This window comes from Balaenoptera physalus (assembly GCF_965194825.1).
Source record: "Balaenoptera physalus genome assembly, chromosome: 9".
NCBI lineage: Eukaryota > Metazoa > Chordata > Mammalia > Artiodactyla > Balaenopteridae > Balaenoptera > Balaenoptera physalus.
In genome coordinates, this window is record NC_138888.1 from 13,845,051 (window position 1) to 13,867,362 (window position 22,312).

Sequence of the window (22,312 nt, forward strand, 5' to 3'; positions counted from 1 at the left end):
TTAAAAAAATTATTTATTTATTATTTATTTTTGGCTGTGTTGGGTCTTCGTTGCTGTGCACGGGCTTTCTCTAGTTGTGGCAAACAGGGGCTACTCTTCATTGCGGTGCGCGGGCTTCTCACTGCAGTGGCTTCTTTTGTTGCAGAGCTCGGGCTCTAGGTGCACGGGCTTCAGTAGTTGTGGCTCGCAGGGTCAGCAGCTGTGGCTCGCGGGCTCTAGAGCTCAGGCTCAGTAGTTGTGGCACACAGGCTTAGGTGCTCCGAGGCATGTGGGATCTTCCCGGACCAGGGCTCAAACCAGTGTCCCCTGCATTGGCCGGCAGATTCTTAACCACTGCGCTACCAGGGAAGTCCCTAAACTTTAATTCTTGCGTTCCCCATTTCTTGACTGATTTTTTTTCTTGGGCTTTAGCATTTGTTAAAGTGTATAAACTCTCTGAGAGATGCCAGGAAGGAATTTCCACATGGGAATGATAGTCATTGTATTTGTCAAAATACAAGTACATCTGAGCTGGTCTATAGGACAAATCATCTGCTGCAGACTCTCCACGTTGGTTCCTCTGAGGTTCCTTTAACTGTTCCACGGATCCACTCTTCAATCCTCCCCATCTTCCCCCAAAATGTATTGCAACCTCTGACCACTCATGGCTCTCTTTTTCTTATCTTTGCTCTATGTAATAATATTTCTTTACTCTTCCTATTTCTTCCTATTAAGTGAACAGTATTTGGGGAGCAAAGGGAGACATGTTCATAGGCTCAGTTTAACATCTTGAACCTAAAAAACTCTTGAAATATTGTGTCATTTGTGGGTAGATTTTGTGTGTATCAACTGAAGGCAAATGAAGAGATGAAATATTCATTTCAGTTCTCTAAAGAATGATATCCAATATAATTTTAGGGGACATTAATCTCAGTCTCATTTTGAACTCAGGTGTATAAGAATATGACTTTATTTTTTATAACTGAAATAAATTTTTATCTCAAACACCTATTATATTAGACTTAAAAAAATCATCTCAGTTAATTCATAATTGCCTTAGTCAATTCAGGATTAACTCGGCAAATTCAGGTTTTGACATCTCCTTTCTCCCTGAGATTACCCTAAAAGTCTAAAGAAATGTTTGATTTCAGTAGTTTGCTGTATTAACCTTCCCTAAAGCAATGGATACCCGACTCAAGTTCTACTGTAACTAGAGAAGGACAATTGGATTCATTTCCTATCGCTGCTATAAGTTACAAACCTGGTGGCTTAAAACTTGTGTTGTTTATTATTTTATAGTTCTGGAGGTGAGAAGTCTGAAAACTGGTCTTACGAGGCTAATATCAAGGTGTCGGTGGGGCTCTGTTCCTTCCGGAAGCTCTAGGGGAGAATCCTTTCCTTGCTTTTCCAGCTTCAAATTCTGCCTGCATTCCCTGACTCATGATCCACTCGAAGAAGTGACGTCACTCCAAGCCCTGCTTTATTGTCACATCTTCTCTGACTCTGCAGCCTTCCTCTTACATCATTTAAGAACCCTTGTGATTACATTGGGCTACTTGAATAATCCAGGATAATCTTCCTATTTTAAGTTCCTAATATTAATCACATCTGTAAAGTCTCTTCACAGGTTTCAGGGATTAAGACATGGACATCTTTATTTTTTAAAAAATTTTATTATATTACTCTGCCATAAAAAGAAACAAAATTGAGTTATTTGTAGTGAGGTGGATGGACTTAGAGTCTGTCATACAGAGTGAAGTAAGTCAGAAAGAGAAAAACAAATACCATATGCTAACACATATATATGGAATCTAAAAAAAAAAAAAAAAAAGGTTCTGAAGAACCTAGGGGCAGGACAGGAATAAAGATGCAAACATAGAGAATGGACTTGAAGACATGGGGAGGGGGAAGGGTAAGCTGAGACGAAGTGAGACAGTGGCATTGACATATATACACTACCAAATGTAAAACAGATAGCTAGTGGGAAGCAGCTGCTTAGCACAGGGAGATCAGCTCGGTCCTTTGTGTCCACCTAGAGGGGTGGGACAGGGAGAGTGGGAGGGAGATGCAAGAGGGAGGGGATATGGGGATATACGTTTATGTATAGCTGATTCACTTTGTTATACAGCAGAAACTAACACAACAATGTAAAGCAATTATACTCCAATAAAGATGTTAAAAAAATTTTTATTGAAGTATAGTTGATTTACAATATTTTATTAATTTCTACTGTACAGCAAAGTGATTCAGTTATATATATATATATATTCTTTTTCTGAATATAATATTCTTTTTCATATTCTTTTCCATTATGGTTTATCACAGGATATTGAACATACTTCCCTGTGCTATACAGTAGGACCGTCTTGTTTATCAATTCTATATATAATAGTTTGCATCTGCTAATCCCAAACTCCAGTCCTAACCTCCCCCGCCCTCCCTCCCCCTTGGCAACCACAGGTCTGTTCTCTATGTCTGTGAGTCTATTTCTGTTTCATAGATAAATTCATTTGTGTCATATTTTAGATTCCACATATAAGTGATATCATATGGTATTTGTCTTTCTCTTTCTGACTTACTTCACTCTGTATGACAGACTCTAGGTCCATCCACGTCTCTACAAATGAACCAATTTTGTTCCTTTTTATGGCTGAGTAATCCTTTGTATATATGTACCACATCTTCTTTATTCACTCATCTGACAGCGGACATTTAGGTTGTTTCCAAGACATGGACATCTGTAAAGGTTTCCTACCACAATGATGTGGAAGACTTAATCTATAGAATATGAAATATTAACATGTCAGGTTATATTTCAAAAAATATTCCACCACAGAGTAAGCCAAAAAATAAGTTATTTGCTAATAACTTTGTACTGCAGGTGCCTTAAAATGTAATTCAATTGCAAAACTGTATTGTGTTGCTAATTGTGCATTAGCAACATTAATTTATAAATGTAAGTCAGGGGGCTTCCCTGGTGGCACAGTGGTTAAGAATCCTCCTGCCAATGCAGGGGACACAGGTTCCATCCCTGGTCCAGGAAGAACCCACATGCCGTGGAGAAACTAAGCCCGTGCACCACAACTACCGAGCCTGTGTTCTAGAGCCTGCGAGCCACAACTGCTGACCCTGCAAGCCACAACTACTGAAGCCCGCACACCTAGAGCCCATGCTCTGCAACAAGAGAAGCCACTGGAATGAGAAGCCCGCGCACTGCAGTGAAGAGTAGCCCCCACTCGCCGCAACTAGAGAAAGCCTGCACGCAGCAACGAAGATCTAATGCAGCCAAAAATAAATAAATAAAACAAATAAATTTTTTAAAAAATGTAAGCCAGGATAAAAATGAAAGTTCCTCTTTTCCCCGAGTCAGTCACCAGCATCAAAGCCACAGAAAAGACTCCGTGCAATGACCAAGCGCTAAAACCAACATTGTGTAATATACTAAAACAAGTCCTTTTTAAATCAAGAGGCAACTTCTTTAGAAATTGTCATTTTAGAAATTATTGCTATAAAAGCCATTTGTATCATTTCAGGAAAAATAGGTTGATCTATTAAATGGTAGGCATTTTCTATCCTGGGCTATCCTTCAAAACACAGCCAAACCCAGAACCCCCAGTGATTTCAGCTCCACGTAACTACACAGGAAAGCATTAGTGTGCAATGGCACAGAACATGCAGGGAGTAATGAGAGAACAAGTTGGAGGGAGGGAACAACTGGGCAGTGAGACTGTCGTGGGGGAAGAAAACAGCATCGGCTGCTCAGAATGGGACTAGCAATCGCTAATGAAGTCCTTGTGACCCGTAGCAAGTTCTGTCCAATTCCAGTTAGAGATCAAGTTCCAAAGAGACAGCTGGGACGCAGAAGGGAAAAGAGGGGCAAAGGCAATGTTCACAGACAAGGCCCATCTGAGACATCACCACATACATTCAAGATGAGGTAAGGAAAATTGCAGGGCAGTTCCGGGAAAGTTTCAGCAAAGAACAGCCCAAGAACTAGCTGAGGCTGGGTTTCAGGGCTAGACTTCTGAAAGGCAAGAGATAAGGAAAATCTGAGTACACAGGAGACCCCGGCAGAATGAAACCATAAAGCGAGACGGTGCTCCACCCCCATGGAAAGGATGAGATTTGAAAAGCTGCAATCCAGCATCGCTGCTAAAACTTAAGAGGCGTGGGGTATCCTCCACGCTTCTTGAGCATGAGAAGAGAGGCAAGGTACGGTGTCTGGAAAAGCCTGGCTGGCGAGGTGAGCGCTCTGGCTGGCCTCTGAGATGCTCTAAGAGGGCGGAGCAGCCTCTACAGAGATGGGACTGAGGCTGGGGGAGGCTTCGAGGGAATCCATGCACTATGCATTGAATTTTGCCAATTTCAGCACCGGGTGTGAAAGAGAGTAAGATGAAGAAAGCATCTGCGTCCTACTCCCTGCTCTGCCGCTACATAATTATGCTATCTTTGGAAGGTCACTTAGTCTTTCCGGGGTCTTAAGTAAGATCCATTAGGGGACTGCATGGAATATTTCCACATGAGCTTCCAGGGCTAGGAGTCTGTTATCTACTTTGTGCTTTAGCTCCCTCATCTGAAAAACAGGCTGAAGAATAATACATGCCTCCTAGACTTGATATGATTTAACAATGTGAAGTCCCCAGAGAAGTCCCTGCGATATGTGTTAGCTATCTCTACAATTTCCTTTCCTTTCTCATTCTCACCAGTCTAGTCCGAATCCTTTTCATCTCACTTTTGGATGACGTTAGTGAGCTGTGCCCCATTTCCCCATCTGCAGTGACTGCACTCTGTACTTGACCACTAGAGTAAGGCTTCTTAAGGACTAATCAAGGAACCTTCTAAAATTCCATGCACAGGCATGTAAGGTTCAGGGAATTCTCTGAAAGCACAAAAAAATAATACATGCATGTTTTTTGGGAAAAGCTCCTTAACTTTCATTAAACTTTCAAAATAATAAAAAATAACCTTGGACTTAGTTAAGTGACCCCTATTTCTAAATCACCTCATTCATCACTGAATTCTTCAGGTTAGAAAAATATTTTTCCTACTTCATTTATTTTCCCACTCATCTGGTAAACTCTGTCATATATATATACTTTTCTCACATCTCCAACATCTCCTCACTTATTCTTACTCTCAGCTATTTCTCTGAAAGAAAAGATGTAATCAAAAGAGGCATTCCATAAGCTTCTATCACTTCATCTGTTCACTCATCTGCCTTTGACCCAAACACTGTGCCTGTTGCTTTTGTTGAAGAGTATTTGTGCCATGCAAATGTCAATGTCTACTGTGTATCATCCAATTTCTCTTCTCAAGGATATTTCTCAAGCACAGTCTCCCTTTACCTACAGCATCACCAGATTTCCCTTTGTTGGATCTTTCCCTTTAGCATGCAAACTTGCTCTTGATATTTCTTCCACATAAAAACAAATTATTTGACTTCTTTTTTTCCCCACCAGCTCCCTCCTCTTTTCTTTGCTCCTCTATGCAGGAAAACAACTCTAGGATTTGTAGATATTCACAGTATAGACCCCTCCCTCCCCATTCTCTTGGGCCCATACTGACCTGGCTTTCACCCACATCGCTGGACCAGGACGATTATTGTCAAGGTCACTGGTGACAATCAATTCTTTTAATGGCTTCCCATCTCATTCAAAATAAGCCAAAGTTTTGCTATGACCTATAATGTCTTATTTGGCCTGGTTCCTCATAACCTCTCTTTCTCTCTTACATCTTCTCTTAATCATTCTGTCCACTTCTGCCAAACTGGTCTCCTCTCTGCTCCTCACAATGTTAGGATTGCCCCACCCCAGGGCTTTTTTTTTTTTTTTTAATTGGAGTATAGTTGATTTACAATGTTGTGTTGGTTTCAGGTGTACAGCAAAGTGAATCTGTTATACATATACATATGTCCACTCTTTTTTAGATTCTTTTCCCATATAGGCCATTACAGAGTCTTGAGTAGAGTTCCCTGTGCTAAAAAGACAAATATCATATGATATTGCTTATATGTGGAATCTTAAAAAAAAAAAAAAAAGGTACAAATGAACTTACCTACAAAACCAAAATAGAGTTACAGATGTAGAAAATAAATTTATGATTACCAGGGGGTAAAGGAGGGGGAGGGATAATTTGGAAGACTGAGATTGACATATATACCCCAGGGCTTTTGCATCTGGAATTCCCTCTATTTAGAATAATCTTCCCATAGAGACTCACAGCTGATTTCCTCACTTCTCTCAGGGCTTGTCTCAAATTCATCTTTTTTGTGAGACCTTCTCTGGGAACCCCATCTAAAAGTTTAAACTTCTTTTTGAACACTTCGTATCCTCTTTCCCTGCATTAATTTTTCTCCTTATCACAATCATTTTCTAACATAATATGTGTTTTACTTACCCATTTGGTATATCTATTTAGTTTGTTTCACTCAATAGAATGCAAGCTCCATGGGGGCAGGAATTTGCGTCTATTTTGTTCACTCATATCATCAGACAGAGAACAGTACTGGGCACATAGTAGATTCCTTATAAATACTTGCTTAAGAAATCAATAAATGAATCTTATTTTGCATAACAGCAGCATTTAAATCTGTTAAGGATGCCTTCTTCCTTGAAGGGCTTTCTTCACTTGTTTTCCAGATTTACACACTTTCCTATTTTTTTTTCCTATTTCACTAGCTTCTCTTTTCGGTCCTTTTTACCTCATTTTTTCCTCAACACCTCAGCCTATTAATGTCAGCATGCCTCAGTGTTATGGGTTGAATTGAGTCCCCCAAAATCCACATGTTGGAGTCCTAATCCCCGGTACCTCAGAATGTGACGTTATTTGGAGACAGGGTTTCTACAGAAGTAGCCAGGTTAAAATGAGGTCATTAGGAAGGATTCTAATCCAATATGACTGGTGACCTCATAAAAAAAAGGGGAAATTTGGAGACACACAACACAAAGGGAGAACACCATGTGAAGATCAAGACAGAGATTGAGGTAATGCTTCCACAAGCCAGAAATTGCCAGCAAACCACCAGAGGCCAGGGAAGAGGAGCCAATTCTCCTTCACAGTGTTTAGAAGGAACCAACCCCGCTGACACCTTGATCTAAGACTTTTAGCCTCTGGAATTGTGAAACAATCCATTTCTATTGCTTAAGGCTCTCCATGTGTGGTGCTTTGTTATGGGAGCCTGAGTGAATGAATACACCCAGGGGTCAGGTGTTGAGATTCTTCTCTAGCCTCATTCAGTCCCTGGGTGATCTTACTGTCTTGTGCTTTTAAATCCCGCAGATGTGTCAGGACTGTTCCCTCACTTGAGCCTGCTCTTGCCTATGCCCAGCACACTCCTCTCTCAGATATCCACCTAGTACATCATAGTCATTCAACAAATGTTTCTTGAAGGAATAGGAAATCAGTTGAAAATATTGCCATTAATAAGATAAAATTAAAACTCTTTAGATTCACATTCAAATTGCACTACAATTATGCCCCCATTTGATCTTTATAAGCTCCTTGTGTGCAAATAACATCTAGACGTTTTCTGTTTTCACTGCAATGATTTGCATAGAAAAGTCATTTAACAAAGATCTAATAATTTGTAGAATCAGATATGAACAAAAGGTAAAGTTAGTCCAATTCACTTCAACTTGTGTAAACTGTTTTACAATTACAGTAGTAGTCCTAGATTAGTCTCTCCTTATATAGTCATTTGTTCTAATTCTAGCAAATGAAACCAAGCAAAGTTTTGCCTGTGATGATGATTCGTCATTAATAGTTAGGGTCTACCTGACACTCACTTTCCTTGTCATTTCGTTAAGCTTTTTTGGTGAGAATTTAAGATGCATAGCCTGAGATTTTCAAAAATCCCTGCATGAATCTCTTCTTTCCTTGTTTTATATTCATAGAACCCCAGTTTTTTGCTGAGCACATGACCATCCAGAAAAAAAAAAAATTCCCAGCCTCTTTTGCAAATGACTGTGACCATAAAACTCTATTATACTCAAGAAAGATATCAGTTAAGAGAGAACCAGCATGTACTCTTTGCTCCCTTTTCTTCCATGCCCCTTCCTGCATCCTGCTGCCTGAAATGTGGGTATGATGGCTGGATCTCTAGCTGCAATTTTGGATCATGAAGAAAAGAGCCATGTCTTAGGAAATGAGGGGTGAGCTGGAAGGGGTTTAGATTACTGAGGACTTCATGGAGCAGAGCCATCATACTAACCCTTGACATTTTACTTCTGGCCTTGTATGAGAAAGAAATTTCTCTCTTATTTAAGTCACAGTTATTTTAGGACACACCCAAAATCAAACATAATCCTACCTCAAACATCACAAAAACTATCGAGTTCCTGGAAACTTAGAGCTAAAATGAATTACTGCTGCATCGTTTAAAAGAATCAAAACAATAGAAAGTGTATGCAATGATAACCAAAGGTCTTTATTTTCTATATTTAATTTCTTACAATCATTTTGGAAAAATAGTTGTTTCTCCAAAAGTGCTTTCACTGAAGAAAGCTGATATGACCTAAGCATTATTTGAGAGATTATGGAAAAAATATTTATCACTGAAAAACAAATGTTCCTTTCAGTTTACATGTTACACATACTTAACACAAGCATAAAGGAAAAGTCCAGTGTCAGAAGTAGAGGCCATTCTCCTTAACTGAAACATTCGATCAGAAGAGAGATTTTGGCAATAAGAGATCCAAAATTGAGAGATGTAAAAATCTCATTCAAAATGAATGCTGCCTAAGAATGCGGAAACCCACAACATTTTCTGAAAATCTTTTTTGAAGAATGTCTCTTTGTTTTTGGTATTCTCTTAGACACTCTGAAGTTTATTTAACACAGCATCCTATCTGCTCGACATTCAAATTTAGATGTGCTGATTGTCTGCTCCACTCTTTTGAATAGTTAAGTATGTCCTATAAATAAACACATCAATTTTGCTCTATTACTACCCTTCCAAAAAACCTCATATAATGGGAAGTAACTTAGTATTTTCTTATCATTAAATATATTTTTGTTAGAAAGGATACACAGCATATGAAATCACAGGATTCTCATGAGTTAAAGACAAATTTTAGAACTCACAAATAATATTTACAATGTAAACATCACAGTTATTACATCTAAGTAAAATAAATCACAACATTCACAACACAACATATTTTATTTGGTTTTGATATTGAAGTTGTTTTCTTGAATTACTTATGTAGAACTCAAAATAGGATGACTTTGCTTATCGTTTTCCTTCAAGAATTCTGAAAAAGAAAGAAATGGTGATTTAAGCATAAAAACATTTTTATTTACAGCCTCTTACTTTCATTTACTTCTCCACTCATTTGATAAATATTTGTCCTTGCCCCTCATCAGCAGCTTTTGAGAGGGGATCACGTTTTGGGATATCAAGAGGGAATCTTCCAAAGGACTTATTGTTGGAAAGGAAGCCAGAATGTGAAAGGGTTCTCTAATTAGTCATAAATAATTACCCATTTGTAATTTTCACAACTGGTTGACCAACAAAACTTCCTGTTAAAAGAATTTGTCCAATGTCACCCATTCAAAAAAGCAAAGAATGGAGGATGGAAACTCATAAAAAGACAGAGTAATTAATCCTCCTTTATATTGTAGTGCCTATTGTATTTCTTAATTTATTAGAAAAGCCTTATTTTTATAAACATTTTTTCGAGAAGCTATATGTAACTCGCTTTCTTTTTTGAGCCTTTGGGGAATTTGTTTCTCTGAAATGTCTATGCATGGTGAGGAATAGGCACATATAGCACCCCTGACCATGTATCTCTCTTACAGGTATCTCTCATGTGACAGTAGCAGAGTTGAGCAGGTGTTACAGAAACCATAGGATCCACAAAACCAAAAGTATTTATTTGGAGTCCTTTAGAGAAATTTTTGACAACCTGATATAGTGATGCTATAAAATTTCTTTAAAGGCTTACCAAGCATTATAAAAATATTTTATGAGCTAATGTAAACAGTAATGTAACTCAGGAAAGAAATATGCCTTGTGTCCATGTTCACATAAAAACAATTTTGCTAACAACCTTATCACTTAACAAAGGATAAAATTTATTCGTGTTTTCTCTACTCAAAAAATATTTTACAGTGAATATTATTAGAGTCGTTGTACCTACACTCACTTCATAGGTTAAATAAGCTATATTTGACTTTCACTGCATGAAGTTTACTATGTTTTAAGAAACACAGTGAGACCCAGACTGTCTTGGTATTTTCACAATAATGAGCCACGCTGCAATTTTATGTTATTTCCTTATACTTAAATTAAATGAGACGCTAACAGTCGATCATGGGACTAGACCTTAAATTAATAGAAGCAGCATGGCTTGACTATCAAAGAGAAAGCCAGTTTTTCTCATTAGTGTGAGTCAGCCTCCTTTTTTCATATCTCATCAGAAGGATAGGAATGAGTCTGTGTAAGCTAGGAGATACCAAACTGTTTACTCATTGTGAGATTTCTCTTTCATGCTAGCAGAACACTGCATGAATAGTTTCAAGCTGTTTACTAAGCTGGGGTCCACTTCAGGTAGAAGTGTCCTTCTTAGATGAGGTCTCACTGAGAGAACTCTAAGATGTTTTTTACCAAGTGACTCTTAGCTACTTAAATAGTTAGATGATTGCTGCTAGAATATAATAACACACAGTGATACTCACCACTGGCAAGCTGTCAGCAGCTTTGCTCCAAATAACTTTTTCATCATTTTTCTATCTCTTCGAGAAAGTTAGGAGATTCTCCCTCACTGCTGCAGACCAGAAAGAGAGAATCGTGCATGTTAAGGCTCTTGGATGAGAAAGCTTCTAAAAGAGAGGTGATGTGTGACCCAGGTTGTTCCAGGTGCTCTGTAAAGTGCACTAGGAGCTAAACAATTCTCCTTCAGGTGAGTCATTACCTATGAATGGTTCTTCAATCTTCAAGTGTCTAAAAGTTTTCTTACAGAATTATAATCTGGTGGGCAAAAAGAGTCATCTTGCCTGATTTCACCCAAACAGAATTGTCCTTCATACTCACCATCTAAACAAAAATAATTGGAATAAAAAGAGAGAGTACCACATGTCCTATATATTGTGCTCCGATATTTACACACCACGGAGAGACATAGGTTTTACTGAATCTGAGAAGACAAAATAATTCATGGTTTAATTCGGTAAAATGCAGATATTAAATATGCAGGTAAAGGGAATTCCATGTGGTACCAAATTGCTAGTTGACTGCCCTTTACATGTTTTAAAAATCAGCACTTTTGATAAAACCTGTTCCCAGACTCAGACTAGATGTCTCTACAGTCATCATTTTTAACCCTGGAAGCACAGTAGAATCAACTGGGGAACTCTTAAAAAATACCAAGGTCTAGAGCTGCATCCCTAGAACCACTAATTTTCTGGCACTTGGTCTTGGGTTAGGCTCAGACATCAGTATTTTTTAAATTCTCCAGGGTAGTCTAATGTTAGCCACGGTTGAGAATTACTGCTTCAGAGCCAGAGAGAGAGAGACATCTCCATATGCAGCTTCTATTTTGAAAGTCATTTACAATTTCTCATTTTAGCAAGTTCTCTGTTTCTTTACCTCCGCTTTCCATTTAGAATTGAGTTCAAGTATTTCTTTACAGCCATTTGTTTTCGAAGGCGGGTATAGTTGTCAGTGAAGACTGCATCTGAGTGGCGTTTGATTGGTCCCTGGTCTTCTGAGATGCTATTGCTAAGAAACGAGAGAATAAGGAAACCAAATAATTTTAACAAGAAATGATAAAGGTACCAAAGGTCTGAATTTCTTGGAGTCAGATAAAAAGGAATTCCAACACCCAACTCATTTTCTATCACAAAAAGACTGAAAGAAAAATGCATCTAAGCTTAAGGATAGGGGAGCAAGGAATAATCCAACATACTTTGGCCTTTACTGGGAGTGTCTTTAGACACATTCTGTCCTAATTGAGCAAATAATTTATCAAAAAAAAATGGGGAATACTTGAAGTTGTGCTCTGCCATTGGAAGGAAAAGTTCTTTAAAAAAATAAATGCTTCTTTATGAAACTATGCCACTCTGAGTAGTACCTTCTACATATTCAGTTATTGGCCATTTAAAGACAGAATCTTCCAATGTTTGCTTTGAGCAGGAAGTAAAACACAAACACTAAGGTTAACCTTAAAATTTGCTTCAGTTTGTACTATGTCTTATTTATTTTTTACTGTGTCTAGTTCAGTTTGTTTGCAGATTTATAAATGATTATTATTTAAGAAAAACAAGTGTGTCTGGAGCCAATGAGTATGATATTACCAGGAAAACTTCTTTTCTTAATCCATGGGCCTGGTATATTTTATTGAAGATATAAATTATTTGATAACTAAATTAAACATTATCAAGAATTATCCATTTCGAATAAAGTAAATAAGTGGTTTACAGTGAAAATATAATTGTCAAATTTAATAATCATAACATGTTTTTAAAAAATAATAAATTCTCTTTACCTAATTCGTTTTCCAATAAGGGACTCAAGGTACTTTTTGGCAGAAAGTTGACTTAAGAGTCTACTATAGTCACTGGTGAAAACTCCATCAGCATGTCTGACATTTCTGAAACAAGGAAGAAAGGATAGTCATTATTTTGTAAATAGTTTGCTAAAATATTATTTTGGCTCATTAGATATAAAAGAAACATCAACTTATTTGAAAGCTCCTCATGTAAACTTAAATCCAAAAGGAGGTTTTCTAACAACCCAATAAACAATATAATCTATCGACTTATTCTAATGACTTATATCTATATTTCCAGCCCAACAGTTTGAAAAATTAAAGAAATTAGCTTTTTTAGAAGCATATCTCAATATTAAAATAATATTCTCTGGTAGAACCTATAAAACTAATTCTCTTCTAAGAAATACTGGTGGGAAAATGTATTTAGTTTCTATTTATTTATGGTGCTTTATTTCTTCTATTCTGAATAAAGATATATGCAAAGGGAAATTATCCTGATTTTAGCAAAAAATCCTCTTATGCCTTTTGCTATTTCTTCTGCCAAAATATTTGGAAACAAAACCTCTTAAGATAGAAAGGATCATAGAGCCTATCAAGCAAATTTTCCATCCAAATGAGAAATAGTTTTTGCTTTGTCTTATAGTTTTTGCTTTGTCTTTTGTATAGAGTTACCCTGTCTACACGGGAATGCTGCTCTGGACAAATGGTTCCGTGAAATGCATAGCTTTTGTTATTAGACACCTTTTCTTTACATAGAGGTGAAACTCTTGAATGCTATAAATGCTATAGTTTTACAAGAATCGGCACATCTTCTGCTGTTAAAAATTTATGCAACAGAATATAAGTGGATGAGTTGCTCAGCCTGGCCTGTTACAACCTCTCTACATGAAAATCATGTACAGCAGCAAGAGCTTCAATAAATCAGGCTGAATGAAGCCATGACACATGGAAACTTGTAGTGCTATGCTATGAGAGTAGCTTCATGGTGACACAAAAACAAAATGTTTAGATTTCAAAAAAGTATTTTCTAAAATAAAACACAATAAAAATGAACTCACCTGGATACATCATAATAAGGTGTGTCATTTTCAGCTAATGCATTTTGTAAAACCTCAGTGTCTGCTTTTAATGAAATTTGGTCAGGTTCATTTGCTCCTTCAAAAGGTATTCTGTCACCCACCCTGTTAGGAAAAAATACTGTAAAGTATAATACATTCCTTTCTCAGAAGCTAGTGCTTATGGTTTTACAAACATTTGAAATAAGTTATTCAAAATCTTAGGCTATATCACCCATTCACAATATATGGATAGCATAATTGATTTAATGGCTTCTATGGTTTACGAGAGTATAAATAGTGGAAGTTTTGTTTATCCCATAAAATACATGCCATACAACTTTTACAGGCTTTATGTACCAGAAGAGCTACTTAGTTCAGTCTTTCAGAGCATGAAGCAAAGTACATTTCCTTGGCAATAGCTTCACTTTGCAATGTTCACAGGTAGAAAGATTTTATACAAAATAGAAACTTTGGAAAATTTTTTATATTCAATATGAAAATTGGGAGCAATTCATGTATTTGTTGATGGTCAGTATTACTTGTCTCAACATCTCTCAAGAGCTGAGTATTAACTATTTTTCTTTCTCTAAGTCCCTAAACTTTGCTTCAAAGATTCACCTTGGTGTGATGTATTTCTATGTATTGACCAAGTCCGAAGACTTTCTCCATCTCTGAATAGTTACTCAAATTCAATGAATTTTGTCGAGCTTTTTTGTTTCAAATCTTATGTAGTAACACAATTGTAATAAGGGATATACAATGCTTTACTGGAAGACTAAGCATAGACATGCCTATACATGGAATATGACCATACTTGTGAATGCATGCACAATTTGAACACCAGCACACTGTTAAAATTATGTGTGTGCATATTTTCACTGTTGGGGTAAACTTCTAAGGAGTGTGTCGCCTGCCGGGCACTTGTGTATTCTTTGGTGAGGCAGTAGCTGGTAGACAGTAGCAAGCAGCCCTCTTTGAGTATGAAGCCTAGCAATCAATGCAAACTTCGGCATTCTTGAGATTATTCATCTCTTGTGATATAACCATTCAGATAGACTCATTCTATTTAATTATCAAAGCAACATATTATCTGGCTTTAAACAGATTTCACAGAGAACCACTAACAGCTAAGAGATTATTTACTCTATTGAGCATAAGCCTACCTTGAACAAAGAATTAGGAATAAGAAAATAAGCAAAGAAGTGATTATTTGTCCTTAGATATAGTAGTCCCTGTAAACTGGAAGGAAACTAATGTAGTTTCCACTTACTGTTTCCTTCCTTAGCATAAATTTATTTCAGATAAAGCTTTAAAGATGAGTTGTATTATACTGTATGAACTTGAAATATGAAACACAACATAGAGAGCAGTAAAACTAAGGAATTATGATAAAAACAAAGTCCCTTAAAATTCATTCATTGGGGGAGGGTGTCTCAGTAGATCAATTATCCCACAATTTTTAATATTGACAAATTGATTCTGCAACATGATTTTATGCATATTCCACTAATCAACTACTCATCTTATGATTATTTGCTGACTGATCTTGAAAATGAACTAAAATGAGGTAGGCAACTAGACACCTGTTTTTCCAACAGAAACTGAACTGAACTGAGATGACAATGGAGAATAGCTCATTACTCATCTAAAACTGGTTTTGAATGAAAGGAAAGTCAAACCCTCCTTCTGCCTTGCTTGGGAGTGTGATCCACCCTACCCATAAAACTAGTCATTGACACTGTCTCTCTGGCCCTGAGAGTGAATTCCAAGACTCAGAATAATCATGTTGACCTGAAGTTGAAAAAACTTGCTTAACATGTCAACCAACAGATTTAAATAACTAATACATAATTTTTTAAATTGAGCTGTCCAAAATAACACATAGGAAATTCCCATTTACATGGAGAAGGAATGTTCAACTGTCTGAATTGAAAGAGAACCTACCTTAGAGCAGATGGTGCTCCAAAAAGAGGCCATGCCAAGGTCTGCGAGAAAAGCACGCTGAAAAGTGTCAGGAACACGAGGAGCTGGGGCTTGCTTCTCGTTTCCATCTCTGTACCTCAAAAGGGAGAGAATCACATCAGCTTTTCCAACCACAGATGTTCCAGCAAGGTAATTCTGAGTGTCTAGCAGTAATATCTTAAGGCTCTTGCAGAGTTTAGAAAAAGTAATTTTCATCAGAAAGAGTTAAACTGCAATATGATTACTTTTTAAATCAAAAAGGTTTTTGTGTGTGTGAATGGTGTTTGAATAAAAATTAGGATCTTTTTCAACTGCTGCCTCTCACTAGGCACAAGCATATATTGAATGCAATACTTTTATAGTACTGGAAGTAACTATAGGGACAGTTTTCTTATAACAGAGTTGTAACATCCATGTTTAGTATTTTTTCTAACTAAGGAAACAACTTCAAGAAACTAAAGTTTCTTCTTTCACTCTAAGTTTTTAGTATCTGATTAATATAAAACTGGAGCGTCATCTATTTAATAATGTATGTATATATGTATATACATATCCTTATAAAATTATTTTGTATATACATTTTTTCCTCTTTCAATTGTAGATGTTACAATTAACATGGAGCTTAATCTCCTTAAAGAGTTTGGTTTTGAACAAACTAACTCAATTAGTAGTGAAAATTAATACCAAAAAAATCATTGAACCACATATTACCACTGAAATAATTTTTGCCATAAAAGGAAAAATATATTAAATACAAAGCCTGTATATTTTTACATCTAATACACTTACACATTTCATTTCTAAATGGTGTCTAAATAGAAATTTAGGAGTTTGATGTCTGTTTCTTGTGCTGTCTGTAAAACTCACAGCATTTAAATTTAAAGAGGAAAATAAATGCTTTTTAAGTTCACATAACTAACATATGAAATAGAAAGAACAGCACTAAAAAACAAGTTGAAACTTCCAAAACAAATGTACCCACTCAACCTTCAGTCAGAAATTTATATACAAGCCAAAAAAAACAAAACAAAACCCTACTTTAACACATTATTTTTAAAGGGGCATTGAGTAAAAGAAAAAGCAGGGTAAAGCATTTTCCGACTAAAGAATTCAGAAAACCCATTCATATGTGGGAAGTTGAGGCATTTCTATACTTACCAGGTGACTTAGAAACCTGTATTTTTGTTGTTGTAAAGGAGGAACACTGTAAAATTCTTTTTCAAGAGAAAGAAAAACTCAGTATATCCTGAGAAAAGTTCCAGAGGCAGGGGGAGACAAAAAAGAAGAAAGGTAAAGTTTTCACTTACCTTGTTGAGTAGTGTTCCTTGGGAGCTTTCTGTTCCAAGGAGAATATTAGAGCTGTCTCAGGTGCTGAAGTCCCGTGAGGCCGACAAAGTCTCCACCGGTGCTCTTGCCCTTAGAGCTGAACCAGAACTTGGTACTGGCTGAGGGTTGGCTACTGTTGCCAGCAACTGCTTTTCACTCTACCCTGACCAGCATTTCAAAGCCCATTATTTTATAGGGCTTAGGCGTAGGGCTGAGCAATCACAAAGCTCTCTGAAAGACGTCACAGTAGTACTCTCATGGGATGAATAGGACTTGAAGTTCTTATTAAATTGTCATTATGCCTGATTTTTATAAATTTATAGTGAGTAACTTCAAGATGTAAGCTATAAAGAGGAAATTTACTTTTCTTTAAACAAAAAAAGGTACCAAGCTTAATGTGAAATATTTTAATCTCTAATGAGTAGCAATGAAATAAAAGACTGATTAGTGTTATGGCCAAGGCCACTGGAATTCCTTCAGAAAATAAGAATTTTATGTGCAGGAACAGATGCAGAAAGCAACAAATACTTAGGCTCATATGCTTACAGACATACTATAATTCTCCTTTATTATAAGGCATCAATTGCCCTAAAGCCTTTTTATTTTTATACTATTCATGTAGTTCCTGACTTAATCTTTCTTAAGATCTATCCTAATTTTAAAAGCATCCAGAAGTAATTTTCCATATTCTTTCTATTACTACTTTTTCTTTATATTGAAACAAGTCTCTGGATAAATTTTCAAAAAGCCTCTAAGATACTGTAATATACACACTGTTGCTTAGAATAGTAGCAGTACTGCTGTTTCACATTAGCATAAAAATGTCATAATTCCTAATGCATTTTCACATACATAACCTCAAATGATCCAAAAAAAAAATTATCATACTGGATAGTCCCAAAGGTTCATTTTTTTCTTTATTTTTGAACATTAAATTCATCAGTTTTTTAAAGTTTTGCACTGTGTGAAATTATATATATTCCTGAACACACACCACACATATACCAGCTTTTAACATTTCCAGCTCAGTCACCTGACAGGTGATTACAAAGAACTAGTTGGCAAGCATTTATGGAGTACTTTGATAAACACTTAATTTCTATTTGTGGGTTTTTAATTCAAAGTAGCCTAGCATCAGAGTTTAAGGTAAAAATGCAGCTACCTGAACAACTTCATGGACAACAAAGTAAAATGTTACCCTCCCTTTTGTTTAAAAAAAAAAATGGCCAGGGTGTGTATTCTTTTATATTTTTCTTTGTAAGTCCCTCAAGGGGTAACAGCTCTAAAGCCCCCTTTCTTTCTTCTGCTTTAAGATTTCAGTGTCTATTTCCTTCATTCAAAGTCAGACTGATCCAGCAAAAGAATATCCTGCTTTGCTTAATCATATTTTCTAATCCAGTTACAAGAAAAATTCAATGAATTAAATTTCAAAACGTCTGGAAATTTGTTTCCCAGTTGACAGCTCTGACTTAAGCCAGAGTTCCTGTGGCTTAATTCCAGGAAATCTTTTTTTACCTGATAATTACAAACTAGAGGTTGAAATCATTCTCATATGGAATTTTTTTTATCCTTAGTTCTTCCTCACCTAATTCCCAGTGAAGCAATTTTATCTGAGAACAGCAGCAGCAAAATAAGTTGATTGAGAGTCACAGGGAACCCAGTGCTGAAGGTAAGCAGAAAAATCTAAAAGAAAAAAGACATGAAGTTGATTATTATTTGGTCTAAGCAAGTACTTAGCATTCACAGAGTAACTACAGTAGGTTTTCCAATGGTGAAGACAGTTTCTCCCATTATAATAATAAAACACAAAAATAAAGAGAAATAGTTCAAACTTATTACCTCTGAATAAAAATAAACTAAATCAAAGAACTGCGTTTTTTCCTATGAATTTAAATTAGAAATCAAAACTGAATTTCAAAATGGGATCATAGCACCATCTTCAGGTTGAAAAGCCTTAATTCAGAAATTTTTTTAAAAATGTGTTTCTTCTCTTTTCTTTCAAGGAAATGGATGTAAACCAGAGGCTCTTTATCCAGATAAATTATGGAATCTTCCAGAGAAAGAAACATGTTAAAAACTACTATAGCTGAGTTTATTCTGAATACTTTGTTACTATAAAACTCAGTAAATACAAAAATACAAATGTGAATTTACTGTTTAAATCTGCTTTTTCCCCTATTTTGGCATATCTTTCCATAATGTTCCCACATCTCTAGCAGAACTTATTTCCTACCTTAAGCCTTCTCATTAAAATGATATTTATAAAAAGAAGAACCAGTTGTTCATACAACTAGAGCAGATCTCCAAGACCCTTCTTTTACAAGTAAGTAAACTGATGTCCAGAGAGTTTAAGTAATTTTCAGGTGGTAGTTACAAATAGGGGATGAAACCTAGGTCTTCTGATCTTGATTAAGCTTTCTTTCCATGAAGGACCGGTGGTTTTCTGTAACTGTTGTTACCACTATTACTGATGCTAACAGGTCAGATAAGGAAAAAAAAAAAAACCTCATAAAAACATTGGCATCTTTTTCTCCTTTTTTCACCAACTGGACCAAAGGCAGAGAAAGAAAATTCACATTCTAAACTAAAACATACTGAATGTAGGAAAATCAGATGGAAGGGGCTTTCAGGCTCAGAAAATAAGCAGAAAGCCAGAGTCACCCTTTCTTCCTTAGTGAAAAGAGCTAATAGAGGGTCCTTATTAAAGATGATAAGCTAAAGCTGTGCTCTTCTGCTTCTTGATGTGACAGCTTTGCCTGCCTAACTCAGCCAAACTCACACTCAGCCCTGAGACCTGTCCACTATTTGCCAGGGTCATCCTGAGTGTCTACATGAGAGTTTTGCAAACCACTGGCTGTGAGCCGCATCTGGCTCAACTTTCTGGGTTTTGTCACTCAAGCTAGGAATGATGTTTACATTTTTAAAAGGTTGAAAAATGTTAATAGAAGGAGAATACTTTGTTTGCAAGTTATATGAAATGTAAAGTTTCAGGGCTCATAAATGAAGTTTTATTGGACCATGAAAATGCTTACTACATATGTATTGTCTATGGCTGCTTTTGTGCTACAATGGCCAAGCTGAGTAGTTGTGACAGAGACCGTAGAGCCTGCAAAACCTAAAATGTTTATTATTTGGTCCTTCACAGAAAAGAAGGGCCACAGAAAAGCTGTAGACATCTGGTCTAGAGCTTCCCATTTATGAAGATATTTAAGAAGTCATGTTTATCTTAATATTCTTAAGTCTTTAGTTTTCAACAACTTGTATTAGGAAATATATATGTGTGTATATATATTTATGTGTATATATATATACACATATACTTTTAGTATATACTATGTATAATATCCATGTATGTATATACATATGTGTAATATACATAATGTATACATATATCTAAAGCACCCCTTCATTGTAACATTGTTCATAATAGCCAAGATATGGAAACAACCTAAGTGTCCATAGATGGATGAATGAATAAAGAAGATGTAGTATATACATACACAGTGGAAAACTATTCACCCATACAAAAGAATGAAATCCTTTTTTTGAAATGAAATTCATTTGTGACAACATGGATGAAACTTGAAGATATCATGCGAACAGAAATAAGTCAGATGGAGAAAGACAAGCACTGTATGATTTCACTCATATGTGGAATTTAAAAAAAATGAAACTAATAAACAAAATAACACAAAAACAGACTCATAGATCCAGAGATCAGGTTAGTAGTTGCCAGAGGGTAAGGGGGCTGGGAGGGTAGGTGAAACGGGTGAAGGGGGTCAACTGTATGGTAATAGATGGTAACTAAACCTGTGCTGGTGATCACTTTGTAGTGTACCCAGTAGCTGAATTATAATGCTGTACACCTGTAACTTATATCATAAAATACATGAACGTATTAAAGATTTGAGAACAAATTTCATCTACTTCACAATGTCATGATCATACATATGCCCCTCTACCATACACACGCCCCTCCCTCTACCATACACACATTCCATGTAACCAGCCTTTAACTCAGTGACCCCCCCCCCGCCTTGACTTAGAGATCAGAATATATGAGTCCACAAAGAGAGGGGGTGTTACCAGTGGAGGCAATGGGAAACAATGATGTCTAACCCCTGGCTCTTGACTTTAAGAACTCTGAAGTCTATATGTTAGAATAAAAGATTTGGCAAGAATATTTACTGAGTGAGTTCGCACAGTCTCTGCACCACAATACCCATTCTCCCCAGACCAGGAAAGAGCCTCTGAGATGGGGAAGAGAAGAAATGATTAGAGATGGAGAGGCAAACTTCCGCCCCTTGTTGGTAGTAGTAGGTTTATGGTAGGCGTGAAGGGATGCATGACAGAACCCTGCCCTGTTAAGCTTGGGGACTAAGTAGTAGAGGCTAACTTGGCTTCATTTCTCATCTGATTGCCACAGCAAACAACGGAGAAACACTCCGCAATGGTTGAGGAAGCAGATAGACCTGTATGACAAAGAAAGTCCCCCACTTCCTGCTTGGGAAGACCCTAAGTGCCTTCCAGGTGGTAAAAGTGGAAAGGGCCTACCAATCTTTAACCAAGGGCCAGACCATACCCAGAGACCAGAGGGGACCGCACATCTCAGTGGACAACAGCAAGGCACAGAGCATCCCCCAAGGACCCAGAGGCAGCCTCCTGGAATCTCATGTTGTTATGTACACACGCTCACAAACTTAGATGCTACTGTGAGGAAAAAGAGGGAGAGAGCAAATCCTGAACTGACAGAATGTTAAATCTTAAAATTACTGTGTTTACCCAGAAATGACTAAGAATACATTTTCTGTGGACTGGGGGAATAAAATAGAAGTTGAGTTAGAGAAAACATTTTAGAGCTAAAGTTTTTGCACATGATGCTGTGTGGCCTGTGAATATAGGTAGTTGCTATTACTCTAAGAATGATCTTGAGTTTGTATGATCATGCTTTGACTAGGAGAAGACTGCACAGGGCCCTTTATCCTACTTAGTATCAACATTAACTTTAAAAAGACTATGATTGCCTTGGCTAGGACTTCCAAAACTATGTTGATTAATAGTGGCGAAAGTGGACATCTTTGTCTTGTTCCTGATCTTCGAGGAAATGTTTTCAGTTTTTCACCATTAAGAATGATGTTTGCTGTGGGTTTGTCATATATGGCCTTTATTATGTTGAGGTAGGTTCCCTCTACACCCACTTTCTGGAGGGTTTTTATCATAAATGGGTGTTGAATTTTGTCAAAAGCTTTTTCTGCATCTCTTGAGATGATCATATGGTTTTTATTCTCCAACTTGTTAATATGGTGTATCACATTGATTGAAGATGTGATACATATATACAATGAAATATTACTCAGCCATAAAAAGGAATGAAATTGGGTCATATGTAGAGATGTGGATGGACCTAGAGACTGTCAAACAGAGTGAAGTAAGCCAGAAAGAGAAAAGCAAATATTGTATATTAATGCATATATGTGGAATCTAGAAAAATGGTAC

General features: G+C 36.6%; 1 protein-coding gene and 1 long non-coding RNA gene across 2 annotated transcripts in view; one reads left to right on the top strand and one right to left on the bottom strand.

Moving 5' to 3' along the window:
• LOC309667003 overlaps nt 1-22,312 on the top strand; it is a 1,042,512-nt gene that overhangs the window by 944,347 nt on the left and 75,853 nt on the right. The window lies entirely within an intron of this gene.
• Nucleotides 7,531-20,135, bottom strand: VIP (vasoactive intestinal peptide). Its single transcript, XM_082475742.1, has 6 exons — nt 15,473-20,135; nt 13,529-13,651; nt 12,465-12,569; nt 11,567-11,698; nt 10,657-10,745; nt 7,531-9,230 (listed from the first exon to the last, which is right to left on the bottom strand). Exons 1-5 carry the CDS (start codon nt 15,577-15,579, stop codon nt 10,700-10,702), a joined length of 513 nt encoding a protein of 170 aa, XP_082331868.1. The 5' UTR covers nt 15,580-20,135; the 3' UTR covers nt 7,531-9,230; nt 10,657-10,699.

Bases quoted from the DNA above. Each gene is read 5' to 3' on its own strand.
- VIP (XM_082475742.1), bottom strand. From the start codon at position 15,579: ATGGAAACGAGAAGCAAGCCCCAGCTCCTCGTGTTCCTGACACTTTTC. The intron at 12,570-13,528 runs GTGAGTTCATTT...TCCTTGTTTCAG, and splicing joins CCTTATTATGATGTATCCAG to AAATGTCAGACATGCTGATG. The intron at 10,746-11,566 runs GTAAAGAAACAG...TCTGGTCTGCAG, and splicing joins ATTCTAAATGGAAAGCGGAG to CAGTGAGGGAGAATCTCCTA.